The 12,493-nt window shown below is 32.8% G+C and overlaps 6 protein-coding genes across 8 annotated transcripts; 5 read left to right on the top strand and 1 right to left on the bottom strand.

Moving 5' to 3' along the window:
- The first annotated feature begins 107 nt into the window (after positions 1 to 107).
- LOC139991115 (uncharacterized) lies at positions 108 to 1,764 on the top strand. The gene is made up of 2 exons (XM_074111903.1): positions 108 to 705; positions 822 to 1,764. Exons 1-2 carry the CDS (start codon positions 686 to 688, stop codon positions 1,612 to 1,614), a joined length of 813 nt encoding a protein of 270 aa, XP_073968004.1. The 5' UTR covers positions 108 to 685; the 3' UTR covers positions 1,615 to 1,764.
- Positions 1,765 to 1,804: 40 nt separating this feature from the next.
- LOC139990668 (uncharacterized) lies at positions 1,805 to 3,125 on the top strand. Its single transcript, XM_072010097.1, has one exon. It carries the CDS (start codon positions 2,100 to 2,102, stop codon positions 2,922 to 2,924), a length of 825 nt encoding a protein of 274 aa, XP_071866198.1. The 5' UTR covers positions 1,805 to 2,099; the 3' UTR covers positions 2,925 to 3,125.
- Positions 3,126 to 4,825: 1,700 nt separating this feature from the next.
- On the top strand, positions 4,826 to 7,002 carry LOC139990663 (aldo-keto reductase 1B-like). The gene is made up of 5 exons (XM_072010087.1): positions 4,826 to 5,030; positions 5,751 to 6,227; positions 6,327 to 6,533; positions 6,608 to 6,756; positions 6,838 to 7,002. Exons 1-5 carry the CDS (start codon positions 4,956 to 4,958, stop codon positions 6,878 to 6,880), a joined length of 951 nt encoding a protein of 316 aa, XP_071866188.1. The 5' UTR covers positions 4,826 to 4,955; the 3' UTR covers positions 6,881 to 7,002.
- Positions 7,003 to 7,194: 192 nt separating this feature from the next.
- On the top strand, positions 7,195 to 9,672 carry LOC139990664 (aldo-keto reductase 1B-like). Of its 2 annotated transcripts, none has more exons than XM_072010090.1 (5): positions 7,195 to 7,313; positions 7,683 to 7,968; positions 8,027 to 8,418; positions 8,498 to 8,649; positions 8,727 to 9,672. In XM_072010090.1, the coding sequence occupies exons 1-5, from the start codon at positions 7,311 to 7,313 to the stop codon at positions 8,773 to 8,775; spliced, it is 882 nt and encodes a 293-aa protein (XP_071866191.1). In that variant the 5' UTR covers positions 7,195 to 7,310; the 3' UTR covers positions 8,776 to 9,672. The 2 variants fall into 2 exon arrangements, with proteins under 2 accessions (XP_071866191.1, XP_071866190.1); XM_072010089.1 differs by lacking the exon at positions 7,195 to 7,313 and adding an exon at positions 7,350 to 7,490.
- Positions 7,682 to 11,595, bottom strand: LOC139990661 (uncharacterized). 2 transcript variants are annotated; one of them, XM_072010082.2, is made up of 6 exons: positions 10,941 to 11,595; positions 10,512 to 10,828; positions 9,917 to 10,354; positions 9,645 to 9,842; positions 9,269 to 9,578; positions 7,682 to 9,198 (listed from the first exon to the last, which is right to left on the bottom strand). In XM_072010082.2, exons 1-6 carry the CDS (start codon positions 10,957 to 10,959, stop codon positions 8,879 to 8,881), a joined length of 1,602 nt encoding a protein of 533 aa, XP_071866183.1. In that variant the 5' UTR covers positions 10,960 to 11,595; the 3' UTR covers positions 7,682 to 8,878. The 2 variants fall into 2 exon arrangements, with proteins under 2 accessions (XP_071866183.1, XP_071866182.1); XM_072010081.1 differs by lacking the exon at positions 10,941 to 11,595 and having other exon boundaries at positions 10,478 to 10,664.
- Positions 11,298 to 12,344, top strand: LOC141445834 (uncharacterized). Its single transcript, XM_074111914.1, has 3 exons — positions 11,298 to 11,303; positions 11,594 to 11,900; positions 12,037 to 12,344. Exons 1-3 carry the CDS (start codon positions 11,298 to 11,300, stop codon positions 12,261 to 12,263), a joined length of 540 nt encoding a protein of 179 aa, XP_073968015.1. The 3' UTR covers positions 12,264 to 12,344.
- Positions 12,345 to 12,493: the final 149 nt, after the last annotated feature.

Here is a 12,493-nt window from a genome sequence, read left to right as displayed (position 1 = left end):
TAATTAATTATAATATGTAAATTAATTCATATGCATAATAAATACAACGATGTATACTTTCTGTAAACATTGTAAATATAGCTTTTTTGTTCTCCATTGATTGGTTCGTGTCTTTAAATAAGAGAAGTTCGCAATATAGATTATAGAGTTCTAAGTGCTAGCCTAGATTAACAAAGATTTCATTCAAAAAACAAGACCATGTCTTATACTCATTAGGAATTCCGAAGCAGATCTCTTCATGGCCAATAGATAGTAAAGGCTCTTGTGTACGAGAGCCCTTTTTCAACACAATTCACTTCACTATTAAGTAAAATTGCTTATTTTATATCCGCTCACCGCAACACATAAACGAAGTATTTTACGCGCAAACATAATATTACCCAACAATTTTGCGGTGACATTTTTCCACTATCGGTTCGCTGATCGGTTTAAAAGCGAAATTAATCATCGTTTCAACGATTTTTCGTTTGAAGAAATTTCAAAAATTTACCTGACAAGATATGCCATATACGTAAATACATGCTCTAACTCGAATTTCGTATCGCAATGTTTGGTAAATTCGAGCACGACCTTCGAGCGATCATCGTTACGGTAAAAGTGACACCTTCTCGAAATTATTTGTTATTAGCCCATTGCCGGTCACGTATTCACTATATTGCCATGAAATGAACGAAGAAATTACATCATGAATCATATCGCCCAAGCGTAAGTTTCATAAACTACCGTGTTTGAAATGTTGTCTTTTTTCTTTGCAATACCAGTTTTCCCGGTGAAATAAAACGCCACGAACATTGAACGCGATCATTAAATGGCTTTTATAGGTGGAACGCGAAATTTTCCAACAAAAACAGTTCACCAACTTGTAATAGATTGCTATCGTCATCAAACATCGTGTCATCCACGATGGTTCAGTGCGGTTCCTGGAGATCTAGAATGCTCGATAAGGTGAAAGAATGTCGCGATGCGATTAAGAACATGGTGGCCTTCGACAAGTTGCCGAACAACATTAAAACTACGCAAACAGCCGGCAAACGCCCGAACAATTCCTTCGTCCATACCAGAGCAACGAATTCTCTATCCTCTATACCGGACGTCATTACGTTCAGCAGTATCGCGTTGAAGCATAAAGAATACGAAGACGTGCCGATTCTAATGAGAGATTCCATATTCAATTCGAATAAATCAGAGAAACTGAACACATCCGTGGAACCGATCGACCGAACTAACGATACAAACGATTCGTTTAACCGCTTCGTTTCGATGGATAACATGATCAGTAATTCGTTGAAATCTTTCCTGGCGCTCGAGGAGCAGGTAAAAGAGGAATTTTTGGAACAACACGTTTCCTCGATCAAAAAGAAAATTTCGGCGGAACCGTTTCTTTCTTATGCGGAAGGCAACGCAGAATTCGTTTGGACAGACGATACAACGGAGGAGGGTTTCTTTGGTAACGCATGGAATTCTCTAGAACATTTGGACACGATCAATATCGGAAACCCACGTAGGAACTCTACATTTTACGAAGACTTTTGCCTGCACAAAAATCGTACTTCTTCCCCGATTCGAAGTCATCCGTTTCAAGATTCTGGCTTTGAAAATAATTTCTCCATATAAGTCTTCACTTATGATTATTTATTGAATATTTCTACGTCCTTTCCTTTTCTACTTCTTTCCTTTTTTTTTTTATGTTTTTTATGTTTTTTATGTATTGAACCTTTTGTAAGTTTAGTTGGTATTTAGATCAATAAAGTTTATTACAATGAATATGATCACTTATATCAGTCTGATATACTCACAGTGTGTCCATTCCTAACATTCCACCGACTGAACGTAAACAAAAATATCGTCAGAGTAATAACACCATTACTTGTTGATAACATTTTGGAATCGCGCACAATCAACGATACTTTCATTTAAATTATCCTTTAAGTAATTCTTTCGAACGTGAATTGTGAATCGATTACGTAACCAATATTATCGAGTAATATTCGTATAGGAAAAAAGTGTTTAAAATAAGTTGAACGAGCGGAATCACAGTTTGAAACAAAAGCAGAATAATAATATCGAAATTTTGGAAGTTATCGATTTCGTGAACGACCATGATGCTGGAATATACGAACGAATACAACGGTTCGTTTCCATCCTGCGGGAATCTTAAAGAAATATCAACCGTATTAAAAGAAGGAAGAACTATTCAAAGCAGGGTAATGAATTTTGTTCTAACGATAATCAGCTATATAGTCTTGAAAGTCGAGGATCAAAGTCACCTCTGCGAATTTACGGACATATTCAACGACAAATGTTTGCAAATCTTGAAAAACGACCTAGAAAACCTTATACGTTTCAAGACCAAATTTTTCAACTTGTTAATCTTCGAATTGTTATTGGAAACTGTCAAGAAAGAGAACAATTATCGAAACAGACGTCTTAAACTAAATGCGGCCGTGAATACGGCAAATAAAGGATATAGTAAAATGATTCTTCAGAAAAAGGTCAAGGCTATTGTAAAATTTTTAATTTTCCGAAAGGTAAAGACGTCTTCCTATCTTTACGATGAAAACAATACGTTCAATTGGTTTTCCTACAAACAAAAAATTAGCGTTGTACTTAACAGCGAGATCAGCCCAAAAGACAATTTTTTAATAATTAAAAATAATTTAAAGGATTATTGTGAAAAAGATATTCTGAATTGTATTCTTTATAAAAGAAAAAATGAATGTACAAATAATGCGAAGAATTTAACAAAGTATACAAACAAGGAACCTAAGTTTTACGAAACGTCTATGTACTATACTTGTATCAGCGATCTCTGTACTAAATTCTGTTGGTTGCTCTGGTATGGATGGCTGGCGATTTGTATGTATTATTGCTGTAAGCATTTTTTGCCTGACGTTCTTAGGTGTCGTACATCAAGTAATCGGTAATCAGTGAAAAATAACACTATGATAATGTTATTTGCATATATCTATAAGTTAGGCGCGAATTCTGTATTATTCTGTTCAAATTGTTATCTACATATATTGCCTTCTCCGCATACATGCACGAATGCCACATACATGGTATTAATCTAATCTAATCTACATTTATCAATTATAAGATCAGTAAATCTATTTAACTTGGCCGATTATTTGTATTTCATAATGCATTAGCAAGTTAAGATATGGCAAGTAATATAATCTATATATATATGTTATGTGATTTATTTAACAGAAGCATTTTATATTTTTATTTATAAAATGTGAAATATTTATCGAAGTAATAACGTAGCTGAATTCAGCTGGCACTGTTTTCAATACTGTGATATCAAATGTTCTGTATTTTTTATTTCTGCGATATACCCAGAAAAATTATGTATAATCGAGCTTGAACCCTTTCTCAGTTTAGTATTTATGTACGTCTCTTAAGTATAAGCGCGTATTTTTACCGTACGGGAATTTATAATTCTGTTTAGCTATAGCATAGTTATAGTAGTATATATATAGAAAATAAGATATTTCTATTAATAAAACTTTCAATGCTAGATACGAGTTTAAACGTGTTTAACTGAGAAGTGTTTCTGCTAAAGTATTTAAACACTTATTGTTCATTCATACGCTCTCATAATAAGCTTATTCACGTAAGCTCATGCGTATTGTTCAACAACAAAACAGAAAATATCGATAATGTTTTTGTTTGTACCATTACTGCACATTTGAATAAGAATGAAAAACAAGTGTAAAAGGACGACGATGATCGATTTTAAATTAAATTAAACGTTATGAACACCTGAAGTATTTCAATGTTCAAATACTGAAAATATATATATTCATACGTAAGTAAATATACAACATGCTATTTTTTCCTATTTATTAGTCCAGTCTTTGAATATAAACATTTTAAAAATACAATCACTGATCGTGATTAAATATGTGTACTTGAAAATTATAAAAATTTTAGAAAGCTGTCCATTTACCGACAAGTGCAATGACATTTTAAATTTTATTTAACATTCGAGAACGATCCATTTCTGTTAAGTAAATTTCTGTAAGAGTAACTCATTCATTCACCCTTATTGATCGAGGGATTGGGAACTATCCCTTGCTGCTCGTAACGGATTCTGTAATTTTCCATAGGGCCCGTTTCTCGAACGGTGTCGCAACACTACGCTTCAAATTACAAATACATGGAGAAATTTCTCTATACAACACAAAATTTATTATGCAGGGTTCTACACACATCAGAGGCTGTGAAACGCATGCGCAGAAAAATCTCATAGAACAGGACTGTATACTTTTAGGGGCTCACAAAATAAAATTCTTCTTTGTATGTATATCTATGTATTTCTAGTTATAAAATTTGTAATCTTTGCGTGAATTTCTTCGAAAATACCTCAAACGCAACAAAATATTGGCACCTGCAAAATAGAATGTAAATTAAGATACATTAATTATAGATATTTTAAAATTCAGGTGTAAAATTTTCTCAATCAAAGTATACATGATATTTACAAATCAAGTACAGTATAGAAGGATGAGATATTTTAATTTACATCAATATATTAATATTAGAAGAAAAAATTTTATGCTGGCTATATATATTAAGAGAAATATATTGTTTTCAACGAAGATTTTCGAATAATTTAACCACGATTTATTTTTAAAATAAATTGATTTTAAATAAATTTTATTTTTAAAATAAAAAAAATTTGTGAAACAAAACGAAACAAACATAAACGAAAGAATAAATCACGGTTCATCCTTCGATATACGGGTATACGAGTCTGCCTCCGGAGAAGGGGACAGGGCACAAGGGTTAATGTAGGATATTTATAAAAGGTGCTGTGCGAGTTTTCCGGCATTGTGCTGCCGGCATTGCTTCCCGACGGTGTGTCGAATATCAAAATATAATACCAGTGTTAAATACGTACTCTGTGTTTCAAGTAAGAAAGTTTGTACAAAACATCAAAAATAATCAAAATGGTTTTAAAAGTACCGATGTTGAAATTCAACAATGGCAACGAAGTGCCGTCATTCGGAATTGGTACATGGAAGGTCAGTACTATTACCGATATAGTAATTAAACATCAAAGAATTTATCGTTTATTTTCAAGAAGGATGTAGATAAAATTGTTTACGATATATATGAGGAATTCCTTCTTGCGCAACTCGTATTAATGAATTTCATTCGCAATGTTTTTATAATTTTCTATTTGAAATCTACAATAATATGTTTCTATGATGTTCTCGAATCTTCCAAATGGATGAACAGTTTGCCCTTGTATCTACAATGTAGTGGTTTGCTCAGTTGTTTTTATGACAAGGGCATTATAACGTCTACCTCTTTTGACATTTAATGAATTAAAATTTCAAATATGGGAATAGCAAACAAAATATTCTGAAACAACCAATCTTTCACCACATTAATATTTATAGAACTGTTGGATCTTTCTATATTTTTTTATATTTGTGTTAACTAGATTTTTATATGCTAGCTTCGTTATCTTTATACTTTGTACTTTCAACTTCATACGATTATTTCATGTATCGATTATTTCCAATCAACAGAAATGCACATTTAAACACATTTTAAGATAAACTTATCAGAAATAATACGCATAAATGATATCATATCAGTTAGGACTTCAAGTTGAAAATAAAATTATATAACATGATTTTTATTTTTACTACAAATATATTTCTACTTGTATACCTATTGCACAAGTTGTTGTAATTTATCTTTTTCAATTAATTAATAACATATACATTTTTTAGTCCAAACCTGGAGAAGTTATTGTTGCTATTAAGGATGCAATTGATATCGGATATAGACATATCGATTGTGCCTATGTTTATGGCAATGAAAAAGATGTGGGTATTGCTATTAGAGATAAGGCTAACACAGGTTTGAAAAGGAAGGACATTTTTATCACCAGCAAATTATGGAATACTTTCCATAGACCAGACTTGGTTGAACCTGCTATTAAAAAGACTTTATCAAATTTGAATCTTGCATATTTGGATCTTTACTTAATTCATTGGCCAATGGCATACAAAGAGGGGGATACTCTTTTCCCAAGGAATCCTGATAATACTCCTATTCTTAGCGATGTAGACTATATAGATACATGGAAAGCTATGGAAGATTTGGTAGCTAAAGGATATGTTAAAAATATTGGTGTTAGCAACTTTAATTCTGAACAATTAGACAGGCTACTTAAAAACTGCACCATCAAACCAGTTACAAACCAAGTAAATATAAGTTCCATTCAATTTATAGTGATGTATAATGAATGCATTCTGTATATTAAATAGTATACATTTATAATGTATATAATTGTACGTTTATAGATTGAATGCCACCCATATCTTAATCAAAGAAAACTTTCTGACTTCTGCAAAGAAAGGGATATTCTTGTTACTGCCTACAGTCCCCTTGGATCGCCTGATAGACCATGGGCTAAGCCAGATGATCCAAAATTGTTAGAGGATGAAAAAATAATTGAACTTGGGAAGAAATATAATAAAACACCTGCTCAAATTCTTATTAGATACCAGGTATATGATAATATTTCATTCATGAACTATATTCACAGGTAAACTTTATAATACAATTTTTATTTTTCTTTCAGCTGGATCGTGGTCACATAGTTATCCCTAAATCAGTTACAAAAACAAGAATTAATCTAAACAGTAAAGTCTTTGACTTTAAACTTTCCGAAGAAGACATTGCATACATTGATACCTTTGACTGCAACGGCAGGATCTGTCCAATGTTAGGGTAAATATTTTTATATTTTTTACTTATGAATGTAATTCTTATAAAATTTGCTTTTGATATTGTCATTTGTATTTTTTTCAGCACGGAGTCCAGCCCTTACTATCCCTTCCACATTCCATTCTAAGCAATCGAATTGAGTTAAAAACCAATACGTACAAACTACTTCCATTGTAATCTTTACAATACTTTTTTCTTCTGTACATTTTCTAAGTGAAATTCGTATGAAATAAACTATACTCTATTAAATATATATATACGTTTATTTCCCATGCATCATATACTCAAAATTTTTTCCCAAAAAGGAAAGGTGGGAACGGGTATAACAATTTGAAATAATAGTAGATATGACGAAGCAACTTCAAATTGTCAGAATCATTCTGATAAACTGATAAAGCCAGATAAAGAATTACACCACAGAACTGAGAAATTACCCGTTGTTATACGGTCTTAGTTGTATATATGCGACACTCTCAGTCAATACACGTTCTTATTTTTCTGATTGTGTTGAGTCTGTTAGGAAAAATCAATCAGATATCCATATCTTTTATCATTTTATGGTAAGTGTGGAAGATAATAAATTTGTGGTACTGTATAATATAAATAGGAGCTTCGATTAACGCTGAGCGTCAATTCATTAATGTATTATTTCGAATGCATATGTGACGATGGCGCAACAAATCGTGAAATTTAATAATGGCAATACTTGTCCCATTCTTGGTTTGGGTACTTGGCAGGTACATTACAATTTAAAAAGACAATATTTTTTATAACATAATTCCTACTTAAGTTTTACTAAATATGTTTTTGGATTTATCAGTGTAACTTTCATAATGTTAAATCAAGATTATTTAAAAAATTCGGAATTCGAACCATTTTTTAATTACGTTCATCTGTAGTAATTTATTTCACATTTTTATGTCGAATAGTCCAAGCCGAATGAAGTGATTCAAGCAGTTGAAGATGCCATTGACATCGGCTACCGGCATCTAGATTGTGCCCCCGTTTATGGAAACGAACCAGAGGTTGGTGCAGCAGTTGCCGCAAAAATTAAAGAAGGCGTTATTAAACGGGAAGATATTTTTATCACGAGTAAATTGTGGAACACGGACCATCAACCTGATCTAGTCGAACCTGCATTAAAAAAAACTTTGAATAATCTTGGGCTTGAATATCTCGATCTTTACTTGATGCACACACCAATGGGGTTCAAGCGTAAGTTTTAATCTTTGTTTCTGCTTAATTAATAAATAAAATATATTTCTTTTTACAGCTGGTGATGATCCATTCCCTAAAGATGCTGATGGTAAATCTATAAACGATGATACCGACTATGTCGATACTTGGCATGCAATGGAGAATCTTGTAAAGAAAGGTCTTGTAAAGAACATTGGAGTGAGCAACTTCAATTATCAACAAATGGAACGAATACTTTCTAACTGTACAATAAAACCAGTGACAAATCAGGTTGAATGCCATCCATATTTAATTGAGAAGAAATTGTCTGACTTTTGTAATTCTAAAGGAGTCCTGATTACTGCTTACTGTCCTTTTGCTAAGCCAGGTCTTAATGTTGATGAGCCTGTACTGTTAGAAGACTCAAAAATTACAGCGCTAGCTACCAAATACAAAAAAACTCCTGCTCAAGTAGTACTGCGATATCAAGTATGTATTTTAATGACAAAATTCTCTTTAATCACATTCGTAAGTCAAATTAAAAAAAAAAAATAAATTTATTAAATAGATACAACGTGGACACATAGTGATTCCTAAATCAGTAACAAAATCGAGAATACAAGAAAACTTTAATATCTTTGATTTTGAATTAAGTTCAAAGGATATGAATACAATAAATAGTATGAATTGTAATAAAAGAGTTGGCTTAAGACCTGAAAAGTATGTATTAAAAAATTGCTTAATATAAAAAATAATATTTGAAACTTCCTCATTTCATAATTATTTGTTTGATTTAGTTTCAGATTTAGTCACCACAAATACTACCCCTACAACACAGAATTTTAATATTATTTTATAAACCAACACTAATAAAGAGAACTTTTTTTCATGAAATCCCTTCAGTCTAATTTTACGTCATAACAAATGGAACAATAAATAATTCTTACGGTTAGGTGCATTGGCACAATGATTCATCACTGTCTTCACAACCGCATGAGCAACATTCGCAAAATTCATCCTCACTGTCCTCTTCAGCCAACTGCTTTGAACCAATTGGTTGATATTCGCCGGAAGGACCTAGCGGATCATCGCTACAGTTACATGGTGCGTTGGATAACCCACGGGCACAGTTGCCCCTGCAATTACACCTGCAGCTTCCAACTAGACGTGGACAGGGCGTCGATGGACAAATTTCACAGGGACCTCTAATATCACAGGGATTTCTGAGATCACAAGGTAGCACGTATGGTTTGCACCCTGTTCGAATACCTGTATTTTATTTTCATATTAGTTTCTGTCCTTCTCATTAGACAACTTGCTACATTATATATACGCATACCATGATCTGCCATTGTATAATGTGGTAGCTCGTAGAAAGGTTTCTTTGAAGATGTAGCATAACTTCTGATAGGTTTGTTACAAGGGATTTTGCAAGGAGGAATATGTTTTCCTACACATGTTTTTTTCAAAACATATTCAAGATCCTGAGGAGTAAAACAAGGGCGATGACACTGCGCTGACTTCGAGTTGGCTTTTGACAATTTGATTGGCTCATCATCGCTTGTTTTCTCACCGTTCGATTTGTTTTGAGTAGTGGGCGACTGAGTTCTGGGTTTAACTGTAGCAGTAGTTAATTTTTCAGTTAATACCTATAAAATATCAAAAAATGAATGATAGTGAAGAATTTGTTATAACGATGAAATAAATTTTTGTACATTATTCGCAACAAACGATGTGTGCGTATCTGCGTTTCTCATTTGAGGTGCAACTTCCGATTTTTCGTTATTTGACCACCAATTCGATATCCAGGAAGACATTTTTCCGATCTCTCCCTTGGGCTGTTCAGGCTCAGTTTCTTGATCCCATTTTTCAATATTCTGCCTCGATGTAGAAATTACTGCGTCAGCTCGTGACTGTAAGAATATGGAAATAAAAAATATATCAATTCATCACATTATTCTACTTTAAATGTATAATTTTCACTAACGATGACAGCTTTTTCCTTTTCTTGTTTTTTCTTTGATTCATTTTGTTTATGCAGTAAACATTTTTTAGGCATGTAACATATTCTTTTCCCGCTACCATTTAAATCTGCAATGCAGCTAACGACTTTCTTTCGAGTGCAAACACTTTGATACTCCTTAGACGTTAATAATCGATCCATATGTTCCTTGAAAAGCGTTTCCTTCTTTTCCAATTGTTTAATACAATTCTTCAGATTGAATTCTTCCTCGGCTAGTTGACGAATCTTCGTCAAGCAAAGTAAATCCTCGGAATGTATCGAGTGAAGGCTCGGACTAGTGTGACACCGTACTTCTTTCTCCAAATTCTCCAATTTATTGTTCATCTCCTTATTTATAAGTTCCAAAGATTCTAATTCCATTTCTGTCTCTTCCAATTTAACATCCGCTTGGATGATCTTCTCCTGCGATTAAATTGACTTTTATTATTATACGTTTAAGATAAGAAGATATAATGCAAAAATGCAGGTGCATTCAGGAAACGACAAATTTTGTAGCGATAATTCAAGCACACTGGTAAGATTTACCCGAATTAAACGCTGAATTTCAATCGTTCCGTACATGCAACTCCTCGGTCTCATTGTTCAGATCCTTCACAGCATTCTTCAGACTTTCGAGAAGTTTCTCAGTTTGGTCCGGATAAGGAGCGAACATCTTCATAATCTTGCGAATTTTACAGTACGGCGCGTCGTCGCAATTTTTCGACATCCACATATTGTACGCTATTAATGCAGGAATCGATCGTTCCATCGTCGTAATTTTTTCTTTCAAATATTTCTGTCTACCGAGAAGATCGCAACGTCGCTCCTTTATCTTCATTGTGATATCTTCGAAATAGGGCGAGGAATGTTCGCTCGCCTTCGTGTCTGATTTCGGACCTAAAAATAAAGAAAGGAAAGTCGAACGACGCTTTATCAAACATATATTTTGTCTGCATAATTTATGAAGTAATTATTTTTAGTTGAAGTAATTATTTTTAGCATCACCTACATTTACATCGAGACGTCATGATTCTTAAGGCGTAGTTTCTGTTCAAAATAAAATTTTTCGTTCAAGCTCAAAATCGAATAACAATATGTACAATAGATCTGTAATCACAAGTAAAATATTATCATTTTTTATGCAAAACTTTTTAAACGTTTCTCACGTTATTTGTATGCTACGTAGCGTTTAAACTGATGAATTATGTATATAAACGACGTAACTTTGATGACATTATCTTTGAAATTTTGATATTACATGTGAACATTAATTTGTTATATATTTGTTATTGGCAGTTTCAAGTTGAATAACATATTTCCGTATTAATTACCATTCTCGCCGATAACACACAGATTGAAATTAGCAATGACAGTATTCTTAAAAAATACTATCGAAGAAGGTCGTATGTTTTCTCCGATATCATTAATCATTTTTGACAGTCTTACGCGCAACGAAAATCAACATGCATTAACGTAACGTATTGTACAAAATGTATTAGATCTGTTTAATTTACTTATTGGGGAAAAGATATAAAATATATTGCACTGTTTGAAATCTGGAGCAAATCGAAGTGGATAACAATGTTGCCTCTCGACTTAATCAAGAGTTAATAAAATTAAGAAATTAAATTAAATTCAATTTATGGTAAATTTGATAGTTAGCTTGCAAATGAATTTTTATTTAATAGAAGAACGGAGGACCTGACTAGTCGTGACACGGACGACGATAAATATTCTTTGCTGACCGGAACCAGCACATCTCTTCAGGATAGCACAGGAAGTACAATTACAGGCTCTATTAGAGCCAACTACGAACGCAATTTCGAAGATCGTATCTTGTATGGACAAAGTGGTGCTCGCAGATTTAGTTATAAAAAAAGAAAGACTTGCAGCGGAAATGGAATATTTAGTGCTCCTCCCGGCGTCAGTCCCCATCATGTTAAATCGTCTATTATCCGTCGCAACACAAGTAGAGCTTCTCAACTCCATGCATATTCTACCACACATATCTATTATTTCTAAATCCACTAGTACACAAAATTATATAAATTATATAATTGTATAAATTATATAAAAATTCAAACTTTTTCTTCTTTTTGTGATAGATGGATCCCGATTAATTTTTGTGTGGCCACAAAAACCGCCAAGAAGTAGATTATTAAGAATATTAGCCCCTCTTATGCATGGAATCCTCATTGGATTTCTGTTCATGGATGCCGTTCATCTTTGGCCAGGAGAATTTTTACCTACGTCGTTGCCTTCCATAATACCCGTCCCTTTACCACCCGTGAAATGTAACGTAATTGAACCACGATGGTTCGACAATAGTTAAATGTCATGATCTTTCCTTTGATACTGAAGTCGCGTAGGTTAAATTCACTTTCGACTGAAACATTAAAAAATTTATGAAAAATTTGAATAAATGTAGAAAAAACATATTAAAACACAAAATGAAAAATAGTCTTATTTTAATATACATATATAACACTAGAAGTTTCTTAATTTGTTTTCTAAAAGATTAGCCTGTAGGTAAGTATGTACCGCATATGTGTATGTATGTAT

Source organism: Bombus fervidus, chromosome 9 (assembly GCF_041682495.2).
Source record: "Bombus fervidus isolate BK054 chromosome 9, iyBomFerv1, whole genome shotgun sequence".
Classification (NCBI taxonomy): domain Eukaryota; kingdom Metazoa; phylum Arthropoda; class Insecta; order Hymenoptera; family Apidae; genus Bombus; species Bombus fervidus.
The sequence above is the reverse complement of the archived record's forward strand: the minus strand, read 5'-3'. Positions and strand labels throughout refer to the sequence as shown.

Excerpts from the sequence above, each read along its gene's own strand:
- LOC139991115 (XM_074111903.1), top strand. The coding sequence starts at position 686 with ATGAATCATATCGCCCAAGC. Across the intron at positions 706-821 it reads ATGAATCATATCGCCCAAGC|GTGGAACGCGAAATTTTCCA; the intron begins GTAAGTTTCATA and ends TGGCTTTTATAG.
- LOC139990668 (XM_072010097.1), top strand. The coding sequence starts at position 2,100 with ATGATGCTGGAATATACGAACGAATACAACGGTTCGTTTCCATCCTGC.
- LOC139990663 (XM_072010087.1), top strand. The coding sequence starts at position 4,956 with ATGGTTTTAAAAGTACCGATGTTGAAATTCAACAATGGCAACGAAGTG. Across the intron at positions 5,031-5,750 it reads TCGGAATTGGTACATGGAAG|TCCAAACCTGGAGAAGTTAT; the intron begins GTCAGTACTATT and ends TACATTTTTTAG. Across the intron at positions 6,757-6,837 it reads AGGATCTGTCCAATGTTAGG|CACGGAGTCCAGCCCTTACT; the intron begins GTAAATATTTTT and ends TATTTTTTTCAG.
- LOC139990664 (XM_072010089.1), top strand. The coding sequence starts at position 7,422 with ATGGCGCAACAAATCGTGAAATTTAATAATGGCAATACTTGTCCCATT. Across the intron at positions 7,491-7,682 it reads TTGGTTTGGGTACTTGGCAG|TCCAAGCCGAATGAAGTGAT; the intron begins GTACATTACAAT and ends TATGTCGAATAG. Across the intron at positions 8,419-8,497 it reads AAGTAGTACTGCGATATCAA|ATACAACGTGGACACATAGT; the intron begins GTATGTATTTTA and ends TTTATTAAATAG.
- LOC139990661 (XM_072010082.2), bottom strand. Across the intron at positions 10,355-10,511 it reads ATGAGACCGAGGAGTTGCAT|GAGAAGATCATCCAAGCGGA; the intron begins GTACGGAACGAT and ends ATTTAATCGCAG. Across the intron at positions 9,199-9,268 it reads TTATACAATGGCAGATCATG|GTATTCGAACAGGGTGCAAA; the intron begins GTATGCGTATAT and ends AATAAAATACAG.
- LOC141445834 (XM_074111914.1), top strand. Across the intron at positions 11,901-12,036 it reads TATTATCCGTCGCAACACAA|ATGGATCCCGATTAATTTTT; the intron begins GTAGAGCTTCTC and ends TTTTTGTGATAG.